The 23,409-nt window shown below is 39.6% G+C and overlaps 1 protein-coding gene across 3 annotated transcripts in view; it reads right to left on the reverse strand.

The window, feature by feature from the left end:
• Window positions 1-820: 820 nt before the first annotated feature.
• Window positions 821-23,409, reverse strand: part of Il18r1 (interleukin 18 receptor 1) — a 35,989-nt gene continuing 13,400 nt past the window's right edge. For 2 of the 3 annotated variants that reach the window (XM_078028741.1, XM_078028740.1), the window contains exons 4-11: window positions 22,037-22,202; window positions 19,433-19,586; window positions 16,751-16,813; window positions 13,588-13,705; window positions 10,901-11,040; window positions 7,755-7,916; window positions 3,355-3,513; window positions 821-2,276 (exon numbers count right to left, since the gene is read on the reverse strand). In XM_078028741.1, the coding sequence (XP_077884867.1) occupies window positions 1,921-2,276; window positions 3,355-3,513; window positions 7,755-7,916; window positions 10,901-11,040; window positions 13,588-13,705; window positions 16,751-16,813; window positions 19,433-19,586; window positions 22,037-22,202 (1,318 nt within the window). In that variant the 3' untranslated portion in view covers window positions 821-1,920. Of the gene's footprint in view, window positions 2,277-3,354; window positions 3,514-7,405; window positions 7,917-10,900; window positions 11,041-13,587; window positions 13,706-16,750; window positions 16,814-19,432; window positions 19,587-22,036; window positions 22,203-23,409 lie in introns of those variants that run through there. The other variant, XM_078028742.1, reaches the window with a different exon arrangement.

The raw sequence follows: 23,409 nt of genomic DNA on the forward strand, positions 1-23,409 counted from the left end.
TTTAAAAAATCATTTACCAGCTTTAGTCGGTCAACAAGCACACAGAATCGTAAGCACTAAAAAATTGCATCTCACTCTCTCACAAAGGAAATATCACTTGTCTTGGATGTTCAACAAAATCTTCTGTTTTAAAGAGACTCTTTAAATTTTCCGGAACATTCATGCTGCACTAAAGTTCTAGTGAGCCTCCCAAATTGACAGTTCCGCACATATCTGTCTTGCCTTTCTCTGTAAAGGCTGAGTCATCAGTGTTTTTGGTTTTGTTTTGTTTAGTTTTGGTACCGGGGACTATTGAATGCAGGGGCACTTAACCATCAAGCCACATCTGCAGCCTTTTCTCTATTTTTTATTTTGAGACAGGGTCTTACTATGTTTCTTAGGGTCTCACCAAGTTTCTGAGGCTGGCTTTGAACTTGAGATCCTCCTGCCTTAGGCTCCCATATCGCTGGGATTGCAGGTGTGCACCACCATGCCTAGCTTATCACTAGTTGATTTTCAAGGACAGGCATTACTTCTGAGGTCAATTGGAAGGCCCACAGAACTGGGGTTCCTCTAGGGAAACAGATGTAGGACTTCTAAGGCCAAAAGTAACACATGTCCGCGGAGCGGAGGTATAACCTTTGCCCTAGTAATATGCATCTCCTTATATTTCTATTTACTAATGCCCTCAAATTCAGATGCTGCCTTCTCCAGATCTGCTTCGCCTTCCAGCTCTGTGGCTTCTATTTGATCCACTGTTAAATAACTGATATAAGTAATAATCAGTAACAGCAATAATAGTGATAGCAACACTTCAGTGGTAAGTCTGCACCAAGAACAGTTAGTTGGAAGTACTTTATTCACTCAGTAACCCTGAGAAGTAGGCAAAACTATTACAAAATCTAATTTTACAATGTGGAAACGAGGCAGGCACAGAGAAGTTAGGTAAAGTTGTAGAGGGCACAGAACTAAAACTCAAGATCGGGGCTCAGGATTACACAGCCAGACTCTCCACCATCATGCCATGCTTCTTCCATACTAGTGGCACTTAAAAAATTTAATTGTTAAAAAAAAAAAAAAGGTGAATACCTATGTTTTATTTTTTTATTGTGATTCAGTGCATCCCATGATCTTATGAGCGGCACTCACCTTGGATATCAACATTTACATGCAATCAACAAGTGTTTTAGGACAGTATGAGCAAAAGACCCAGAGAATCCTATGAATTAAAATTTGGGTATTTTGTGAAAAGTCCTTCTGTTTGGGGTTCTCTTTTAAAAGCTCTTACGAACAGGTTCGAATAAACCAGGTTCATGCAGTGCCTCTCTGGAGTTCCAAGAACTGTTTCCTCGCAACTGTGGCTGGGCCACAGGACTCATCTCTTGAGGTTCAGACCCTGCTTGCAGCAGCGGCCCTCATCACTTCCCTGTTCTGCACATCATCAGGCCTCTCTTCCTTTCCGCGTCCCATGCATTTAGAGATTGATGGCCAGTGCTGGGGGGATGAAGGCTGCATTCCCATGACTACCATCCAGTGGTTCATAGAAAATAACTCCTTGCGCCCTTAAAATCCTCAGCTTCAAATGAATTGTTAGCATTGAAAACTCTTAAAGATGCACCCTCCATGTAAGGCAAAAGTTGATTTGCAAGGTTCCTAGCCTCACACTTGCTGAATCAGCTGATTGGTGTGAGCAGCTGCAAGCAGTTTCAGAAGAGGAAGAAAGAAGAGCTCCATTTCTTTTGCATTCCAGGGGTTTCCAGAAGTACCACAGCTCAATTTGGTCTTACCCCCAATGACCTAATGACAGATCTCATCTTTGAACTGTGAGCAGGATGTTCATAGAGTCGTCTATTTTAAACAACAGCCTTTGTGATGAGCAGGCTCCTGTGCTGGCTCCCCAGAACAGCTGGAGTACTTTCCCATACTCCGCTTTTCTGGAGCTCAATACGCTGAAAAAATAGGCAAGGCTTCTGATTCTCCTTTGCTTGGCTTGGTGGCTTTTGCAGGCATCAAATAAAGAAGATCTTTCCAGAATCTTGAGTTAGAGGAAAGAGACTTACCAGCCTTCCATTGCAGCACTCTGTGGGATTTCAAGAGCTTGACTGACTGAGGCAGGAATGAGAATTCAGTTGCAGGTGTAAATTCAATTAAGATTATTTTGATTTTTCTTTCCACCAATGCTTCGTGGAGTTCACTTTCAAGTTCATACCTGACTTCATTGGACATGTAACTTTTACTGAGGACGATGATCAGTCTTCGGCTTTTCTCTATCAGCGAATGGATTTCATCAACCACAGCTGAAAACACAAGACATGTTGTCAATGGAAGCAGACTGGAAAGGGTGGGCATGTAATAAAAAACTATTTTGCACAGTCTTGTTTTAAAATAAGCCATTTATTCTCAATTTTTATATGCTCATTGAAAACCACCACCTAGGGGCAGTAATAATAATCACCTTCCCAGCTCTCACTCTGTTACTTCTTTTAAAATTTTACCCATATTAACTCATTTAATCATCATCGAGACCCCATGAGGAAAGTCTTGTTATCACTCCCATTTTACTAAGCCAGAGCACAGGGTGGTCACGGAAATTCCCCAGAGTCACAAAGCCAGTAAACAGCAAGTTGACTGAAACAGCTTTTGAAAAAGAATATCTCTACTAGTTTTCTGCCTAGCATCTCCTTTGTTACCTCCTCCAGGCACCACATCCCTCTCAAATATGCATAACTTGTACCCAAAGTTTACTGTAATTTGCCTTGAAACATGTGCTGTGGCCGTTTGTATTTACATATTAGTAAAAACATCAAATTTCCTATGATCTGATAGGAAAACACCCCAAAACTCCTCTTACTTATTCTTTCCTAACTCTTCTACTTTAATTTCCTCACCAACATCACGCCATGAAGAACAAGCATTCCTTGTAAGAATTATCCTGCTTATCATTGTGCAAACATCAAGGGTTAAATTAGAAACTGGTTTTCCAAGGAATAAGTGTTCTTTCTGGGGGTTGTTTCTAGATCAATGTCTCAAGATAAGGACAATTCTAAACTTGTCTCTGAAAATAAAATGTCCAACCCTTCTCTCAGAACTTTGCAGAACCATGAGGCAGAACAAATATAGCCCAAGAAAGAGATGATTGGCAGGCAATACAATAGTTTGCTTTTCCACTGTGAGATAATAAGGTATTGGTTAACCACATTAATCTGGTTAACTAAGAACCAAATATTGACAGGTCTGGTTATGTCTGTTCTAAAGAACCTTGCTCATTTATTTTTAAGGAAAAAAGGGAGAGCCATCTCTCTATATAACTGGCTGACTCAACTTTTGAAAAAGAGTATCTCTACTAGTTTTCTGTTTCGGCATCCCCTTTCTTACCTCCTCCAGGCACCACATCCCTCTCAAATATGCATAACTTGTACCCAAAATGTTTTTCCAACACCCTGGGCAAAGTCTCCACAGCGAAAGTGTACTCTTCTGCATTCTCCGAGCAACCATCTTTTAGGTAAGACACAAAAGCATCATACGTTTTTCCATCTAGGAGATAAAATTAACTCTTTGAATTAATATGTAAATCAAAGTTGTTTTAAGTAAAAGTTGATCTAAAGTCATAATTAGTGAGTATAGAATCATTAAAAAAGGAAAGTTAAAAATAGCATTGCCAAACCTCAGTCACCAACCAGACATTGAATCAAATGTCTTTGTGAAAATCTACTTTAAGACTCACGTTGATATCATCTAGAGCTGGAGAGAAAGATAAGCCATCAATCAGGGCCACGGAGGGATTTAAAGACAAGAGCAGGCCAAGGAGCAGGAATGTGCTCTCCTTCCAGGAGTGAAAGCAAACCTCACCTTGACTCACATCATTCAATTCTACCAGTATCCTAATCTCTGCCCACCAAAGGAAGAAGGAGGCAATACTGAGTCCCTGTTCACTGCACCAGGAAGAGAAACCAGAGAGGTGATTGAGACAGTATGCTAGCAGAACACACACTGATGATTTAAAATATCACAGCATATCGGGTGTCAAAAGGAAAACTTCTGACCCATTGAAAGGTTTTCCGTGGTCCCAACATCTGCCCGTACTGAACTCTTGCTCTGGGAGCAGTTTTCAGATGACCAACAGCAGTTTTCAGATGTGGCAGGCCACGTGTTACCTACATAACAAAGGTCATGCTCCTTACTGGATAGCTGGACAATTACGCGGTTTTCTCTTCAGCTTGATCTGATCAACTTGAGGAGACAAAGGAGACAAGTGCAACAACTTGGGAAAAGTCACAATCCACCCATTAGCAGATGAAAAACAAAGTAAAGCAGAAAGACAAAGTAACCTGGTCAGAGAATGAAGAGGGATCCCAGTGCACCAGCTTTATGAAAGGTGACATTTTGGGTCAGATCCTAAATAATGCAACTAAGGCTACTGAGGATGGGCAAGGAAAGAAGGGAACGGAGTATTCTATCTCTATCTCATGAAAACTGGGTAGCCGATGAGATTTATGCCTGGCTTATTATCAGGGTCAGTAAAGCTATGACTGGCTTTAATAAATTTATCGATTAATTTTTTATTAACAATTTATTATTTATCATTTATCATACTATTATGGAATTATTATATTATTTATTATTAATCTTTATTTAATGATTAGTAATTGCCCATAATACATTTATTAATAAATGTATTATGGGCAATACTTTCACTGGCAAAAATTGGCTCCGTCCTGTCTATTTCAAACCTGTTGTTGATGTAAAGCAATTGCTTTACAGAAATTTCATGCATATGAAAGATTGAAAATTTTATAAAGATTGCATAGTTGCATGCATATTAAAAATAGGAAACAAAGTTAAAAATAAAAGTGGTTATTCGTTTAATTAGTAATTATTTCACCTGGATGATTATCCTAGATTGCTGTACCATATATTTATTTATTAGTTAAGAGCCGGTGCTCCATTAGTATTGTCATTGATGAAAATAGGCATTATATAACTAAGCACCGTTTACTACTGATTGTAGGAATTACTGATGGTGATTGTTTTACATTCAGTTTATTACTGATCACAATAAACTGGGAAGACAATTTAGTCAAAGATGGATTTCTATTTCAGTGTTGCTCTTACCTATGAAGAATTGGTTTTTCAACTATAAATTGTTTTCAATTTTCTTTTTTCAAACAACTCTCTTCTTGTAATGTAAATCTGCAAATCTATGTTACAATTTTTTAAAATCCAGGTAATGAAAGATTTAACAGCTTTAAAATTTTACAAAGAGCTCAAGAAATATGAAAACGCTAACGATGCTTTTTTTTTTATTCTGAATAAAGGAAATCATCATCTGAGTGGGTAGTTGAAAAAAACAAGAAGTTAGTTATATCAATGCCTCTTAAGCTATGTGTGATTGAAAGCATGTTTTAATTAAATTTGTTTTTGTTGTTGTTGTTGATCAGTTGATTTCATTTCCAACCTTTCAGAAACCAATATTAAACACACTCTTGGATATAACAGCAATATTAAACTGCTATAAAAGTTTTTATTTTTATCCTTTAATCTCCATTTCTGCCCTTTTCATGGACTGCATCTGCTGGCAGACCACACTTTGAGTAGAAGTGGTTTAGAGCACATCTCTAAATGTCTCTGTACAGCGCCATGTGGAGAGTTAAAAGTATGAACAAAAAAAGAAAGTCTGTAAATCAGATCAAACACACTGGAAAGAAAAAAAAATCCTAGATAAAAATCTGAAAGACAAAGAGTTATTAATGCCTTCTCTAGGGTAAATACCAGTTGATTCCAGCTGTGACAGTGCAGGAAATACCAAACACAGCCCTCCCAGTTTGCTGCAGCCTCTCGCCTCATAGCAAAATCATACACACATGCAGGGTGACTTTGCTAGTTTTATGTTGTCAGACTAAAAGTCCTAAGTGAGACAAAGAAATTGGTAAAAATTTTAAAGGATCCAATATAAAAAATTCCTTTACCTGGGGTCCGTAGGTAGAAGGCCCTTTGTACTTTAACCCCAAATCCAGAGACCAAAAAGATATAATAGAGTCTTCCATATAGCACCCCAAATAAGCAAAGTCAAAAGATAAATGACAATATGGGAATATTTACATTTCTTATTATAGAGAATAGGCAAGTAAAAAGCTCTCAGAACAGTGAGCCAATTTAAAAAAAAAAAAAAAAAGCTATCAGTGCTGAGAGCCATAGCCAAGTAGGAATGAGCATGGTATTTTTGGTTGGAAGGTGACCCCAGCAAGCCATTGAGATGATAATGATTATGTTAAGATGTGCATTCAATTGGAGATTAGACCCCTGCTGTCTGCCTAGGCCTGCTACTTTGGAGCTGGGACTCCAGGAGAGTTCCCATTGTTTGGGGAAGTGCAGTAGGAGGGAATTCCGGAGGAGGGATTTCCTGTTGGAGTGTGTCCCGGGAGAACACCACCTGTGTGGTTTGCGGGAGAACACCAGACTGCTAGCATATCAGCCCAATGGAAGAAGAAGAAACAAATGATAAGATTAGGAATATTGTAAATGAAAACACAAAGAAGTCTTAAACAAATTAAGAGATTGCTCAGGCTCTTGCATAATAATTGCAATGGAAATTAAAACTATACCACAGGGGACACAAGTCACCTATCAGATTGTGGTGGGTGAGGCTATGGGAAAGTGATAATAACAGTGGTATGGAGGGCAAAGTTACAATATCTACCAAAATAACAGCTGTATCTTCCTTTTGTATTGCCAGAAATATCACTTGGGGGAATTTTTCTTTCCAATCACTGCAATTGTAGAAAGCCATTCCTCACAGAATTTCTGTAGTTAACAGACAATTGGAAACAACCGAAATACCTGTCAAATAAACATGGGGACTTCCACAGACATAAAACACTGACCAGCACTTAGAAATAAGGGGCATTATACATAAAGTGATATGGAGGAGTACCTAAGGAATAATAAAGCAGATTACAATAGTACGCACAATAAACCAAGATTTGTTTTTTGTAAAAGGGGGAGTGAAACAAGAATCCATATTAATATTTAATTGGGTGTGTATCAGTGGGTCAGAGTAGGACTCACAGACCTGGGACAGGGATGGGCAGGGGATGCCCAATTGTGTTCATTTCTTAGAATTCTTGGTGTTTGAAATACATGAAGGGTTTTTTTTTTTTTCCCTACAGTCAGACAAATATATCTATAAACAAAAGCCAGTGAAATCTATTAGCTTGATTTTTTAAAGCTCAGTAATTGTAAGGATGTCAACTCCTTCTAAATACAGGGAAAACTTAGTTCTAGAGTCCCCAGGTAGACATCATAGCAGGTAAGACTGGTAGATTTAGGAGACAAGAACCCAGATAATTTGGCTTCCAGTTTCACATTCTTACAGGTACATTATGCAGCCTCCTATTCCAGTTCAAAATAATAAAACAGAACAATGCAATTCCATATAAGCAAGCTTTATTAAGTCTATGCACTGGGTGAGATCAGTAAGTGGTATGTCAACAAAGGCATCCATATGTGCAGTTCCTGGACTCAAGTGTCACATGCAGGACAGGACATACATACGTGAAACAATTAAAAAACAATGTTTGCAAACATACAAGCACAAGCAAAGGTCACATGATAACATGCATGATGGAGGGTACATGTGGGGTTACTTTTTCATGGAAAACCTCTCCTACAGATTAAATCAACAGTACCATCAAAATAAGATGAATGTCAACGTTTCCCTATTGGGTTTACTAACTTCATCATGAAATAAGAAGTCCCAGCGTTACGACAGTTGTTACCTTTTAGTGTTTCATCTCTTCTCATTAATTTTCTATAAAACAGAGCCAAGTCGACTCTATAGATGATACCCATAATCACTAGGCACACTACCACCACCGAGATCAAAATTGCTACAATCATTCCTCCAGTGAAGACGTCGCCTGGGATGTCATCTTTGCTTGCTACAAAAGAAAGAGAAAAAGAAAATAATGAATCCAAGAAACATCACCAGCATCTTCCACCATCACATTGTGGTTGTCAGTTTCTGCCCTTCTCACTAATTTGGGTATCCACCCAAGTTCACCCACATTCCATCAAACAACTCAAATGCCTGCTGTTAGTCTGCAGTACTTATCTATTCAAATTTCGAAAGAATTAAAATAGGTATCAGAATATTCAGAAACCTGAACTGAAAACATTATAACATACTCTGAGCCTGGAGAATTCAGATTTCTGGGACAATGATAAACTAGGGTGAAATACAAAGGACTCAAATAGAAATCTCAGTTGGTGTTATGGTTTGGTTTAGATGTGAGGTGTCCCCCAAAAGTTCATGTGTGGGACAATGCAAGAAGGTTTGGAGGAGAAACAACTGGGTTATGAGGGTCTTCACCCAATCAGTGAATTGACACCCTGATGGGATTAACTGGGTGGTGACTGAAGGCAGGTATGGTGTGGGTGGAGAAAGTAGGTCTTTGGTGGCATGTCTTTGGGATATATATTTTGTATCTGGCCAATGGAGTCTCTCTCTCTGATTTCTGATCTTCACATGCCATACTCCTCCACCATGATGTCCAGCCTCACCTTAGGCCCTAAGAAATGGAGCCAGCAATCTATGAATCAAGACCCCTGCAATCCTGAGCCCCCAAATAAACTTTTCCTTCTCTACAATTATTCTGATCATGTCTTTTAGTCGCAGTGACAAAAACGCTGACTAAAACTAAAGCTAAACTAAACCTTTTGGTAAGCAGAAAATGGAAATGCATGGTTTTGACCGAACCCTGGACTGAGATTATCTAGGTTTGCAGCCTTGGCTCCATCCATTAGTTCATATCAGAGGCAAAATCATAGAGACTCCTCAATCTTAGTATTTTCATCTTTAAAAATAAACTAATAAATAAAGTTATTGCTTTACTTACAGGTGCTTTTTTGGGGAAGATATTATACACAAAGTAGTTAACACAGTGCCTGGCACAATGTCCTCAAAATTTGAGCAAAATCTCATTAGAAAATTGCCTTTGGGGAAAAAAGTTACATTTCCTAGAGTACTCAGTTTGGGCTCATGGTATAAGATAATGCAGAGGATTACAAAGAGTAAATTAATTTTAACAACCATCCCACAATGTGGTGATAGCCACAGGTAGACGTGTTTATCCACATTTCTGAGTATTTTCTCAGAGCAGATTCGAATTCACAGAATACAAACATGTTTAAAGTGTTTGCCATCTTAAGCAGCACAATATTTAGTGATGACCTTCCCAGTGAAATTAACTTTTAGGATGCAAGTAAGCAGCTAAAGCTATTTAATAAGTGCATCTGAATAAAGTCAGGCCCTGGAATTCCTAAACCTTTGAAGGGTCTTCATAGTCATGACTGTGACAGACGCATACACAAACACAGGCACCCAGGCCCACACTTTCCTCCAGGGGCAAGGGTGGGTTGGGAGGCCCTAATTCCCCAGCCTGTATTTTTGAGCTCAACGTAGGGAGAATTGATCAGGGCAGGAGGAAGGAGGAAGAAGGACAGTCCTGCACGGAGGGCGGAGGTGACAGGTGGCCAGCAGGCAGCCAGGAACGCAGGCAAGTCTGCGTGTCAACCAAGAGAAGCAGATTTGAAAGCTTCTGCCTTGCAAGTGCATGAACATGGCAGAGGTACCTGCAGGGAAGGGACCTGTGGATGTGAAGAACCGCACCGATTCCAGAGTCAATCAGTTCTGGGTTTTAATACCTTTACCTGCTATGGGACCTTGAGCAAGTTTCCTCAATTATAAAAGCTTGTTGTTGAGATAGAGTGAAATCATAGAAAGGGCTGAGCACCAAGTCTGTTGCAGAATCAGCATGTAATGAACGTGAGCTTCTGCTCTTACTGCATGTGGGAGAACAAGGGCTTCCCAACAGGGTGCCTGGGGGGATGCCAACGGACTCTGGGGCAGCACAGAGGGTCCTGGCCCTTGGTTCTCTCTGCCTCTCCCTTCTGCTTCTTGCAAAAACCACGGCAGTCATTTCTGTGTCTTTGATCTCTGCTTCTTTCTCTGTTTGCACGTGTGCCTCTCCTGTCCTCTGTGTGTTCCTCCCCAGCTCCCTGTGTCGCTCTCCCACTTCTGTCTCTCTGTGTTTCTGTCTCTCTCTGTCTCCATCTCTCCATGTCTGTCTGCCTGTGTCTGTCTGTCTTCCTCTCCGTCTCTCAGATCCTGACCTTTCCTTACATATCCAGGGAGATGGGGGAATGAGCAGTAAGTTATGACAAACAGAATGAGAAGATTTCTGGCTCAAGCTACAGCTGCACCTGAGCAGTCACTGGACCCCAGGCCCTGAGTTCTGCTGTGTTGGTAGATGATGGAATGGACGACCCTGGAGCATTGCATCAGGCGGGCACTGAAAATACTAAGAATCCCACAGATAAGGACCATCAACTGCCCACTTGCTATGTCCTGGAGATGGCCCAGGAAGGAGGTCTCAGTTAAGCTTTCTGAATTAGCAACCACCCCCAAGGGCCAGCTGAGCCCAGGACCCTGCTACAGGAGGCTGGAGGAAGCAATTATGCCTGATGTCCAATGGGCTCCTTCCACACTGATCTGCAAGCTCTCCTCTGGTTGTCGTGGGTGTGAAGGATTGGGTGTGCAAAGGCTGATCCGACTGCTTCCCCGAGACCTACCAGCATCTCTGCGTGCCCGAGCTTCACCTGCCTCCCTGCTCTGTCTACCTGGTCTCTGCGGTTTGGAATACGACTGTGAGAGTAAAGGTGTAAACTCTGTGTTTTCATTCTGCTTGGGATCACGACACAGAGAATTCCAGCAAGGGCTGAGCACAAATCCTGCTACTGAATGCCTGGGACGTAAGATGAATCATGTCACCTCTCAGAAGCCTGGTTCTACTACAAAAAAAAAAAAAAAAAAAAAAAAAGGACTCAGCAGCTGTGTGCTGTTTCCACAAGCTTCCAAGCATACCTTTTCTCAACAAGATGAACATACTGGTGTCTGTTTTTTCCTGATTGACCACAGTGCAATTATATGAAAAACTTAGATCGTTTTCCTTAACTTTCTCAATTCTCAGTATTTTTGAAGCATAAGATTTGCCTTCTGAGATCCTGTAAGAAGAAAATGATTTAGCAAGAGGCTTTATTCATAATCGGCACATTTTACCCAGGAGAGGGAATTCACATTCAAAGGCAGGTACTACATTGACTATATCAAATCTTCTCATTCTGGTGGATGCTCTTAAAGCTACAATAAGCTTCCTGCTCTCCGTGGAGCATCATGATCAACAGAAACAGTCCTCCTGCGATCAGCTGGAATGATGTTATCAAGAATCTAGAATTTAAATGCCAGGAAGATAATGATGCAAAGTTGAAAATACAATTATTCTAATCATCAATTATTTATCCTATTTCTCTCCTTCTTCCCACAAAGTGTTTTCCACCCATTCTGACAAGGCAATTGTATTGGGTAGCTTTTATTACTGTAATGAAATACCTGGAACAGGTAACTTTATAAAGGAAATAAGCATATTTACCCTATAGCTTTGGAACTCTAAAAGTCCAAACAGTATGGCCCAGGTTCTAGGAAGGAAACCCCTGAGCTTTGTCACACATGATCCCTTTAGGGATCATGTGTGCATTTCCACGTGTATTCCTCTCTTCTCCTTATAAAGCCACCAAAATTCAGTCATGGGGACTCCACTGTAATGACTTACTCTAATCAAATTGCTTTGAAAACATGTTACTTCAAAATACTACTGTTGGTTTAACTGTCTTCCCTATCAATATCATTAACAAGACTGGGAATTAAACTTTTGCAGGAGTTCTGAACACAAATAATATACAAACCAGAGCAACTGTCAACTGTTGTGCACGATACAGATTCCTATCCAGAGTATTCAATCGCTATTTTCAGATACCATGGGCACAAGAGAAATATCAGCTCAGCTGTTCAGACACATCAGAAATGGCCTGAGACAACCACTGGTAGCAAGCTGTCTTCCTCTTCCTCAAACGATCCAAGCTTTCCTTTCACTGATGTGACGCAAACACTCATGACAACGTTCACTTCCTCCATGCTCGGAGGGCATGTGAGGCAGCACACTCTTGTGTGGGTCCTGGGACATGGAGCCCCACTGAAGCCTCTGACTATCTCAAATACATCTTAGAACACAATTCAGTACAGAATCTCTAGAAGCTCCAATCCAGAAATACTATCTATCTCCAACCTGTGAAAAATCCATAAGTGAGACACAAAAGGCTTTGGGAAGCCAACAGGGATGACATTTAAAGCTTGTGCAGACTACTCTAAGACCTTCTGCTCTTGTGGCTTACGTTTCAATTCTAAGTAGCCTGGTGAGTTGTTCTACTATCCCTCCAAATATTAGAAATGCATCATTAGAAGGAGGAAATGTAAAAACTTCAATGGAGGATGGTTGCTGAGGATGAAACACCAGCAGGAAAACCATGCCATTAATTCAACTAAATTCTACGTGGATTGGGCACTAACCATGTGTCCGCTCTGGAAGACCCAGACCTTGCAGTGCAAAGAACTTACAGATCAGTCACGAGGCTGACAAAGAATATGCTAAAAAAGTGAAAATTCAGGAAAAAAACACATCAGAGTGCAGCTTAAGTGATAGGTCAGATCACCACTCCCTGGACCCCAAGGAGTGTACTCATATAATAATTAATCATTACAATATAGTCCGGGGTCATTCGGATGGTTAAAACAACCATCTGCTTAGTAGGTTTTGTTGTAGTAAGTCTGGCCATACTTTAATGTAAGAATATAGACGGTTATGGAGGTATCCCACAAAAGCTTATGTGTGAGAAAATGATAGAGTTTTCAGAGGTAAAATGATTACATGATGAGAGGTATAACCTAACCAGTAGATTAACCAGCTGATTTGGATTAATTGGGTGGAAGCCTCAAGCAGGTAGGGTATGGCTGGAGGAGGCAGTTCATTGGGGGTGTGCCTTTGGAATAGATGTTTTGCCTGTGGAAAGTGGAGCTTTCTCTCTCTCTCTGTCTGCTGTACCCCTCTGCCATGATGTTCCGCCTCATCTCAGGCCCAGACCTATGGAGTCGGCAATTTCCTCCTCTACATTGTTCTCACCTGGGTCTCTGGTCACTGGTCACCGTGATACAAAGCTGACTAAAACATAGACTATTTAAGTATCAGTTATGTATGGTTTTGGGAACATTGGTAAAAATGAAGCACTGAACACATTTTTCAAAATCCCAAAACAATGAATCCTAGGTAATTGCTCTTTTGTAAGAAACAAAGTACAATCCCACCTACCTAGGACCAAAATAACCACTATGACAAGGTGATGCTAATACCCCCCATGGACCTTGTTTATGTAACATAGATGTTGGCAATAAATTTCTTCATATTTCATCAATCTAGGGTATGGAAATCATAATGCTAAAATATATACATTGGTTGTAATTTAAACTAACCTCAAATACTACATCAACCACTTAGGAATTCTGCATCTTTTATATCATATATGTGTGTGTATATATAAATATATATAAATGTGTGTGTATATATAAATATATATATACACACATATATGATATAAAAGAAATATATATATATCATGATTTTCCTATCATATGTATTATGATATATATCACATAATGCATACCATGTTTTCTTTCCTTCTTCCTGTATATTACTAAATTGGTCCATTTCTTTCCAGAAGCTCCAATAAATTATATCGTTTTCATTCATCAAAGCCAAGCAATTCAGCTGTACATCTTTTCCTAGGTAAAAGTTGAAAAGCACCATTGCAATTTTAGAAACTCATATTTCCCAGAGGTTTCAGATTAATAAAATCAATGAATGTTAACTCAATGTAAAAAAACTGCACTACATTCCAGAAAGAGAGCAAATATGCTTTGCTTTTAAATAAAAAAATAAAAATAAAGTAGAGGAATTGGATAGTAATGACAAGCCACCAAACTATGAACTGAATTATAAATATTAACTTTTAAATCAATTATTAAAACACAGGGTCATTAGTGGACTTTATGTTTAGTACATGATTTATTAGGTACTGTCAAGTCAACTTATAGAAAAACAAAATTAATAAGTTACAAAAATTAAGTTAACTAAAAATTAAAGTTATCAAAGTATAGGGGAAAATAAAGAAAAATAGCAAAAAAAAAAAGATACATAAAAAAAGCATAGTCAAAAAAGATATCTCCAAGGGTGAGCAAAGATGATCAGCCATTTTATTCCATGGAGGAATTTGGGTTTGGGATAAATAGAAGGAATACCATAGAGATAAAAGAATCCAACGATGATTTTGTAGCTGCACAGGCTTGCAGGATTATCACTAAAGCCTTGGGCAGCATAGGAGGCCACAAAGACTGTCATCCTTATGGTACTTAGGAAAGCAAGTTCCACTCTAGGAAAAGGCCCATAATAAATACAACTGCAGTGTTCTCCCCCACCCCCATTATTGGTAACCTAGAACACCGCATCCCAGACACCCTAGCTCCATTATTAGTGAACAGAGATATTCAGCCCCTCACTCTGCCTATCTAACAGAAAAAAAAAAGAGTCATAGCAAGAAAATAATGCAAGCTTCATTCATTTTGGTTGTTTAATTCATGAAGATCAATAACAATAAATAATTAAAAGACACACAAAGAGGAAGAAAACGTGACAATAATCAATAGAAAATATAGATGGTAGAAGTAGGTCCAGAGATGATAAAGACTTAGAGTAACTATTTACAAGAAAACAGAGGAAACCATGAACAAGTGAATAAAAGATTGACATTTTAAATAAATGAGAGTAATTCATTTAAAAAGAACAAACATTTTCATATCAGGGTTATAAACAACCATAATCAGTAATTTCTTAAATATAAAACAATGTACTGATTGGACTTCAAAAAAGGTCCAAAGATATGCAGTTTATGTGAGACAGCATTTACGCATAAGGACAAAGAAATTTCAGAAATAAATGGATTTAAAAATAGATAAAACATGCCAATCCCCAAGCCAAAAACACTGTCTTGATTATTTCATACCAGAGAGCCTAGGCACTGAGGAAGGATGCATTATGAAAGCTATAGACAGACATCGCATAATGATGAAGGTGTCAATTCAACAGGCACAGATTTATATGTGCCCAAATTCTATCTTCAACACAAAGAAAGCAAAATTTGACAAGAACCATAGAGCATGTAGACAACTTGACCATCACACTTAGAAATCTTAACGTATCTTTCTCAGAAAGAGATAGAGCAGGAAAACAAAAGATGAGTAAGGATATAAATCATGTAAATAACACCATTAATTGACTTAACTAATTGACACTTAAAAGTGATATAACCCAAACCTGCAGAATACATCTTTGTTTCAACTACACTTGGAACATTCATCAAAATAATCCCTATCCTGGCCTTTCAGCAAATCACTATAAATTCCAGAAGGTTAAAAGGATAGTCTCTAATCATGGACCATCATAAAACTACATTGAACATCAGTAACAGCAACATAACTAGAAAATCCTCCGGACATTTGGAAATTAAGAACAACAATAATCCACGGATTAAAGAAGAAATCACAAGGGAATTATTTTTTAAAAATGTTTGAAACAAAATAGTATTACATATGGTATACCAATTCTTAGTAGAAGTAGCTAAAAATAGTACTCAGAAGGAAATTTGGGGCATAAAATGTACATACTATTAGGAAAGGAAGAAAGCAAAAGCCCACCAGGCCCAGGCCTGTAATCCCAGCAGCTCAGGAGGCTGAGACAGGAGGATCATGAGTTCAAAGCCAGTCTCAGCAACAATGAGGCTCTAAGCAACTCAGTGAGACCCTGTCTCTAAATAAAACAGAAGACAGAGCTGGGGATGTGGCTCAGTGGTTGAGTGCCCCTGAGTTCAACCCCAGTACTAGAAAAAAAAAAAAGAAAAGAAAAAATCCCAAAATGAGAGGAAAGAAATAATATAGACATGGACTAGAATCAATAAAAATAAAAAGCAGACAAAGTGCAAGTACAGAGGACATCTTATCTGATAAGCTCCGGGCATGCCTTATCATATGAACTACCGTGACCCCAACATCGATCGCAAGCTGTGGACTTTGGAAGCAACGACAGAGACTATGATCCCCACTCTTCCACTTTCCAGCAGTTTAAGTTTAGACAAGTTACTTAGCCTTTCTGTATATCTGTTATTTAATCCATAAAACACGTCTAATACCCCTGTGAGTTGATTAGAAAATCTAATTCAAATAAAGTATTTCAATCACTTAGCCAATACCTGGGTTCGCACATTTAGCAGAAGTGAATTTCTGCCTTTTTTTTTTTTTAACTTTCCTATTTGAAAGAAATGGCTCAACTGGACATGTTGATTCATAAGACCTGTCAAACAAATCCTAAATTACAGTTGATGCGGCCCATTGATTCAAAGTGAATTGATTAATTGAATATTCAAAGCACAAAGCCAGTTTGACTCATCTCCGAAGAGTGTTATCACCAAATTTTCCTATTTAGAAATGATCATGGAGAGCATTAAAGGAAAAGCCACACACACGGTGACAGAAATCCTAGTCTAAAAACCATAGGCAGTGCCACAGTCTTTTGAACAGACTGATCATTTTAATCAGTCTAAAGATGACAACATTCAACGACATGCTTTTCTTGATTTTGTAGTGCTAGTGCTCTTCACCAAATATGGAGTGTGTTGTGCACCTGATGTCAATTAAAAATGAATGAGATTTGCCCCTTGAAAACCCAATTATGCCCCATACTCATAAGTGCAGGAAATATACATATTAAAAATATACCTAATTCCACTTCAACATAATTAATCTTTGGTCCAATAAGAACGGGAGCCATATTCTTCTGACCTAAATGTGAAAAAGAAAATAAAAAGGTCAAGTTCTCTGTCACAATAGGCTCATTCCATGTAATAAAAAACCTTAACATACCAGTCCCCCGTATCTGCGGTTTGCTTTCTGCAATTATAGACTCACCCAAGGCCCACAGGGGTCCAAAATTATTAAACAGAAAAATCTCTAAACAGTTCATATAATCGGAATGATGTCACTCTCAGGTGCCAACCCTCCTTGTGCAGGACACAGAGAGGAGATTCCCTTCAGTGTCTTGTCCTGGTGACTCACTGGGCTCAGCCCAGCCCCAGCCCTGCTGGGGTCCACACCTGAAAGTCCGCTTCTACTTCTGATCCTGAGAGATTTCCATCCCTGACTAGAAGAATACAGTGGTGTCCTGCTCGGCCGATCTGGTCATGCTGAGATACGAGTGCATCACCCAGCAGCCCCCCACTGTATGCTAGCGTGCAGCCTAGAGCAGCCGAGAACTGCAGGATGCTGAGAAACACCACTGTCCCATCGACTGAAGACAAAACGTTAGACAGAAGCCAAGCAGCCCAGGGTCACAACCTCACTGTCATGAAGACGGTAAGGGACGGTTCCACTAAAGCAGCTGGTGCCATCTCTGCCATTTAATAATAGATATTCCTGTCGCTTCTTCAAGGAAGGAAGGAAAGAGGTGGTGATGGGCAGAAAGTAAAGATGATTGGGGGAAAGGAGAGGGGGTGACAATATCAAGGGACCAGAGGTTTATAGGAAATGAGAAAATATACCCATGAGAAAGGAAAGCTCAAGAACTTAGAGTCGATAATTACAATAGAATTCAAGACTTCGGAGTTTAGGAATTCAGGGGTGGGATTCCCAGCTAATGGCCACAGAAGGCAGATTCATAGCTCCCACAGTGAATAAATCCCGCTCTGCAGGTCATGAGGTCATGATTAAAAACTGATTAATGTCATCATTGCTGGAGTGGGTTGGTTGTTGTGGGAGTGGGAGCCTGAGGAGAAGGATGAGTCCACTCCCATTTTTCTCTGCTCACACATGCTGGACTGCCCTCCTGCCTAGGCATGATGCAGCAGGAAGACCCTCCTCAGATGTGGCCCTTCCTCTGGGCATCCCTAGCCTCCTCAAGTAAACATCTATCATTCACCATGGGTCTAGTCAAAGGAAGTGGACGAAGACACGGGGCCGTAGGATTTTGTAGACAAGATGAAGTGAAGGATGTTGACATGAGGAGATGATCCTGGATTATCCAGGTGGACCCTGAGTGCAATCACAGGTGTCCTCAGAAAAGAGAGACAGAAAGGTCACAACATGATGGAAGCAAAATTGAGAGAGAGAGAAGACTCGGTGGTCCTCTGCTCTTGGCTCTGAAGATGAAGTGATATGATCCAAGACGTGCAGATGGCCTCTGGAAGCTGGGGAACATTCTCCCTTACAGCCTCCAGAAGTGGCTCAATCCTGCTGAAACTCTGATTTTAAGCCCAGTCAATCTACTCTGGAGTCTGACTTCCAGAACTGTTAAGATAATAGATATATGCTACTTGAGGACAGACATAGGCTTGTGGCACTTTGTTACATTAGTAGCCCACGGGTATATAGCCATATATGTGGATAGTTGAAGAGGAAAGATTTTGCTAAAGTCGATATGCTACCAATATTTCATGTATAGCTAATTAGAACAAATTTTTTTAAAAAAAGAAAGAAAACTGAACCCACAGATTTGGCTGGATGAGTTACCCACCCAAAGTTTTAGTTTTCCAGGATGGTGGAGGGGTGGGACATAAGTCCAGCATGGACACGTCATCTATCTTCAAGCAACGGAAGAAATGTTTATGTTAAGAAGGGATCAATCTTTGAAGTTATTGAAATTCAAGCAACAGTAAGATAGAAGGTGCAAGAAGGCGTGTTTGAACTCCGTGGGAAAATAAATAGACTTTCCTGTAGTCAGATATTAAAATCTAGGCTAAGCTTCTGTGCCATTTGATGATTGCCTTGGAAAATCCCAAGAAGGGACCAGAAATGACCAATTATCGTCCACACCACATTCTTCGTAGAATGAGGTTTAGTTAAATGACTCTAAGGTCCCTGTCACTCTAAAATGCTGTGCTTTGATTTTTCCATTATACATAGTCTGGGGGGCATGGCAAACCAGACCACGTGTTATCCTCCAAATCCTCGTAGCACCCATGTGCCACTTATAGCTCAGTCTATCTGCCCTTTCCTAGTACATCCCGCCCCTGCTTCCCTGGCCTCTCCATACTAAGTACAGTTTTTGAAAATAGGGGCCCTCCAGAAATATTTGTGTCCTCAGTAAATATTTGTTGTGTGGAAACAAAAAGTTTAATGACCTCAAAATTCTACAATTTACTCAAATGATAAATAAAATACAGCTGACTTCTGTGAGGTTGGTTCACCCATGTATCCCTTCATTTGCTGCCCCAATTAAAAAAAACATTCAGTCAGGTGGCTGGGAACCAGAAGGAAGATTTTGAATCTTATTAATTTTAACGAGTGACATGGTCACCAGCTCAACAAAATGAGCTCTGAGTTCCGAGGTGACCTTCCAAGAAAGATTCTGTTTTTTTTTTTTTTTAATATAATTTTGTTTCTTCCCAATTCTGGGATTTCTCTTACCTTTAGTTACTATTATGTTGTAGGTTTTGGTGATGTTATAAGATTTTCCGTTATGATAAAGAGAAAACACACAGGAGTAAAATCCCTGGTCACTGAACTCGGCGTTCTTCCTCATAAATAGGCTAGAATTGTCTTCAGCTAACTTTTCACAGTTCTGTTTTTAAAAAAAAGCAAGATAAAATATTTTCAGTAAGCAAAGGTGATATTTGTATGACAATCATTCACATGGAAAGCTTAAGATCCTTAGAGAAAAAAGGAGAACTGAACAGAAATTCAGCAATTGTTGAGAAAATGTCCCAGTGACTTGATCTTGCTCTCTTTGGAGCAAGGATCAATGAAGTGTGACCCCATGACCTTGTTATCCCTGTCTTGTCCTGGAAGTGGAGCACCGGGGCACCCTAACCACTGTCCGCATTTTATTTTAAACTATATTTCACACACACACGCTACAACAATAATAGCAAAAACACATCAAAGGGCTGGGGATATCACTCAGTTGGTGGAAAGTGCTTGCTTCACATGCTCAAGGCCCTGGGTTCAATCCCCAGCACCACAAACACACACACACACACACACACACACACACATACACAAATACCACCCCCCAAAAAAAATAATAATTTCTATTCTGTTCAAAACTTTCTGCTCAAGCCTGTTTCAAAAGGTAACACTTAACTCCAACTCTGTGTACTAAGAACTAGGCACCCTGGGAGTAAGTACTAGGGATAAGAACAGAAGGAGAATAGGGGAACTGAATGGCTGACCCTTACCAGGTGACATTCTTCCTGAAAATACCAAATTAGAAGGACCTAGTATCCACAGGCTTCTCCCTCAAAGCTGGTCAAAGCTGGTGGCCACTGTGGCTGGACCCAGACAAAACAGGCTTGTGTAGCTAGGACCCACAGGGGTACCCCAGAACAACAACATGTTTCTGTATAAGTCAAATTTTTATAAACCCAAACTGATTTTTCCAGGACACACAAAATATCAGAAACTCCAATTAGCCCTCGACAAATTGAGCGTCCTTGTTCTCCTCCCCTCAAACAGGTCACAATCAGTCCACAGGATGAGAACACTTCGCCCCTGTGTCAATTGATTAGCTAAAAACATCCTCAGGGTGCCCCTTTCCTAAATGTGGGTATCTGAACCTTGGGACTTTAAAACCCACTATGTCGAACTCACTGATTTCCGTGTTCTGTAAAACATGTGGACCTTCGATGGGAAACAGAAGCAAAGTCAACTGGGGACTGACTCAATGTTTAGAAAACATGTCAGGTAAGAGGTCTCCTTGAAAAATCCAAGTAAAGAGGGTAAATCCTTTGTTGCTTCAAGTTTCCCAGCTCTTTCCTATTCAGACCACCCACTCCTGAAGCTCTTCCAAGTTTCCATGATAGAGTCAGATTATTCATATTTATTCTATAGAAACTATGTTGTTGGAGTTGTGCAAGTGCTTAGATGTGTGTGTATGTTCTTTACACACAACACACAATACACACACAAGTATATATAGAGTCTCTGTAGCATTGTTTAAAAGACCTCTTATAACCCAACAAGAAAAAAGGTACGGCAACTGAAAAAAGAAAAATATACAAGCTGTCCACCAAAGGAATAATATGATATAATAAACATATTAAAGTATTTAATTCATTATTAAGAAAAGAACAGAAAAAATTACTAAGAGTTTCAGAAATTGTCCATGTCAGATTTTTCATTTCTGAAAGCATCATTTCCCAGTTTGGGATAAGTATAAGGAAGAGGAATTCTTATACCAAGCGTGGGACCTTATACTAGCAAAGCCTCCCAGAAACTAATACTATATTGTGTATCGAAAGTCATAAATACGCCATCAACTTTTGATCCAATGATATACTTTAGGGATTTGATTGTAGACAAATTATATAAACACCCAAAGACCTATGAAAATCATACTCCTTTTTAGCCTTTAAACAAGAGAGAAAAATTAGGAATGTACTAATGTCTAATACAAGGGAATCTGTTAGGTGAAACCAATGGAATCCTCTATTTGGAAGAATGTTTAAAGATGTAGGCAAATAATCAAATATAATTTTTAGTGAGTAAAAGAGAGACACTAACAATAAAACAAAGCACTTTTTAAAAGTAGATGTTTACACAGGAAAAAAAAAGAGGCTGGTGGGATTATGAGTGATTTTTGCTTTTATTTTATATTTTTCCATCTTTCAACTTTATAAAATAAACTTGTATTTTTAGGAGAAAAAAACACGTGCACTCAAGTTTTGAATTTTAAGTGTTTGTGACAGAAGAAAATGAAAAACTTAAACTCACATTACCAAAAATTAATTAATTGAAAGAGAAAGAAAATGAAGGAAAGGCAGAAGAGGGCAGCTGTTAAAACTGATTGAACAACACACACAGAACAGAGAAGCTACTGGGCTACACACGTTGTGTACGTTACATCTTCCCAATAACCCCACAGGGACACCCCACTCAACAGGCCATTCGAGCTGTCTAGGTTCAGAAGGCTTGTCTGTTAGGGGACCAAAATGGTCCACAGCCACCAGATCTTCATTTGGGAATGTTATCTTTGCTATCATGTTGTAAGCTGAAATACTTTTCAAGTGTTACCTTATATAATGATGTTTTCTTGATCAGTTTCTGATAGTAATCATTTGTACATGGAATCTCCAAAGCTTTCTCAACTTCCACAGGTTTGCTAGTTACTTGTTTTTCATTAAAACAGCTGTGTGTGTTTCTTCTGGTGACGGTTAATGTCCGCTCCTGAGTATCATTTCTATGAAATAAAAGTGTAAAGGCCTTTAATAATTATGACAGAAACCTTCTAGCTATCAACCACCTTCCCTGTTGTCATTGATCCTATAATTTGTTCCTAATTTTTGTATAAAGACATTGATTCATTGATTGTCTATACCCTACTTTGCCTCCTCTTATTTCAGAGCAGCAAGAAATTTAACAATAGGGTGAAAGATAAATTTAACCTAGGGTGAAAGATAAAAACCTGAGCAATACACACACACACACACACACACACACACACACACACACACACACACACACCCACCACTAGCTGTATCTTATGGATGTCAGAACAGCAAATGTCTAAAACTTGGATAATCTTTATTAAGGGACAAGAACAGAAAATCCTGGGTCAGGATGGGAGGGTAGCCTTGTTTTCCTGATATCTATAAACTCCTGGCAGTTTTCTGAATGAGTAAGTATATACATTACGTTTATGTATCTCAGGGCAGTGTATTACAATCCCTGTCTCTTACACTGTTGAGTCACACAAAGTCTATTCTGGCCCTCAACACATCTATATGAGCCCTTTACTCAACAAAAGTGAATCTGAATAGATTTTATAGTGTTCCTTCTGGTCAGAAATGAGTAATTTTAAAAAAGTTTATAGTCTGACGTTTGCTTACATTGCACATGTGATGTACGTATCCATACATGATGTGATAGACCTGTATACATAGGAATCCATCTCCCAAATACAGCAGATAGGTGCTGTGAGCCTGACCAATGGGCACCCAACTTAGGCTCTCCCAGCTCCCCTTTAAGTCTAGAATAGGCTCGGAGCAAGACAAGGCTACCACCAAGCTCCAGCTGTTGTACCAGGTATTTTCCCTGTGTTCAGAAGGAAAAGCTCAGTCTCAGAGAAGTTAAACCACTTGCCCAAGGTCACACACCTATTCAGGGTGAGGCCAGATGGGCATGCACATCTGGTTAGCCCCAAGGGCCAGGAGTGTTTTGTACAATCCATGTAAACCTGGCTCCTCACTTTGGGCATTCCTTATCTGAAGATGGTCCAGTGCTGGAGAGGGTGGCAGGCGGTTGTCACAGTGAAACGCAGTGGGTCAGTGACCGTGAGACATAATGGAGCCGCCTGGCCCTTGAGAAGGACTCAGACTCCCGTTGGCACCATTCTCTTCTCAAGTGTTTGCTGAAGTTTCCCCAACTCCAGCCTCACTAACCTGGAG

The sequence above is a fragment of the Ictidomys tridecemlineatus genome, chromosome 12, assembly GCF_052094955.1.
Source record: "Ictidomys tridecemlineatus isolate mIctTri1 chromosome 12, mIctTri1.hap1, whole genome shotgun sequence".
Classification (NCBI taxonomy): Eukaryota; Metazoa; Chordata; class Mammalia; order Rodentia; family Sciuridae; genus Ictidomys; species Ictidomys tridecemlineatus.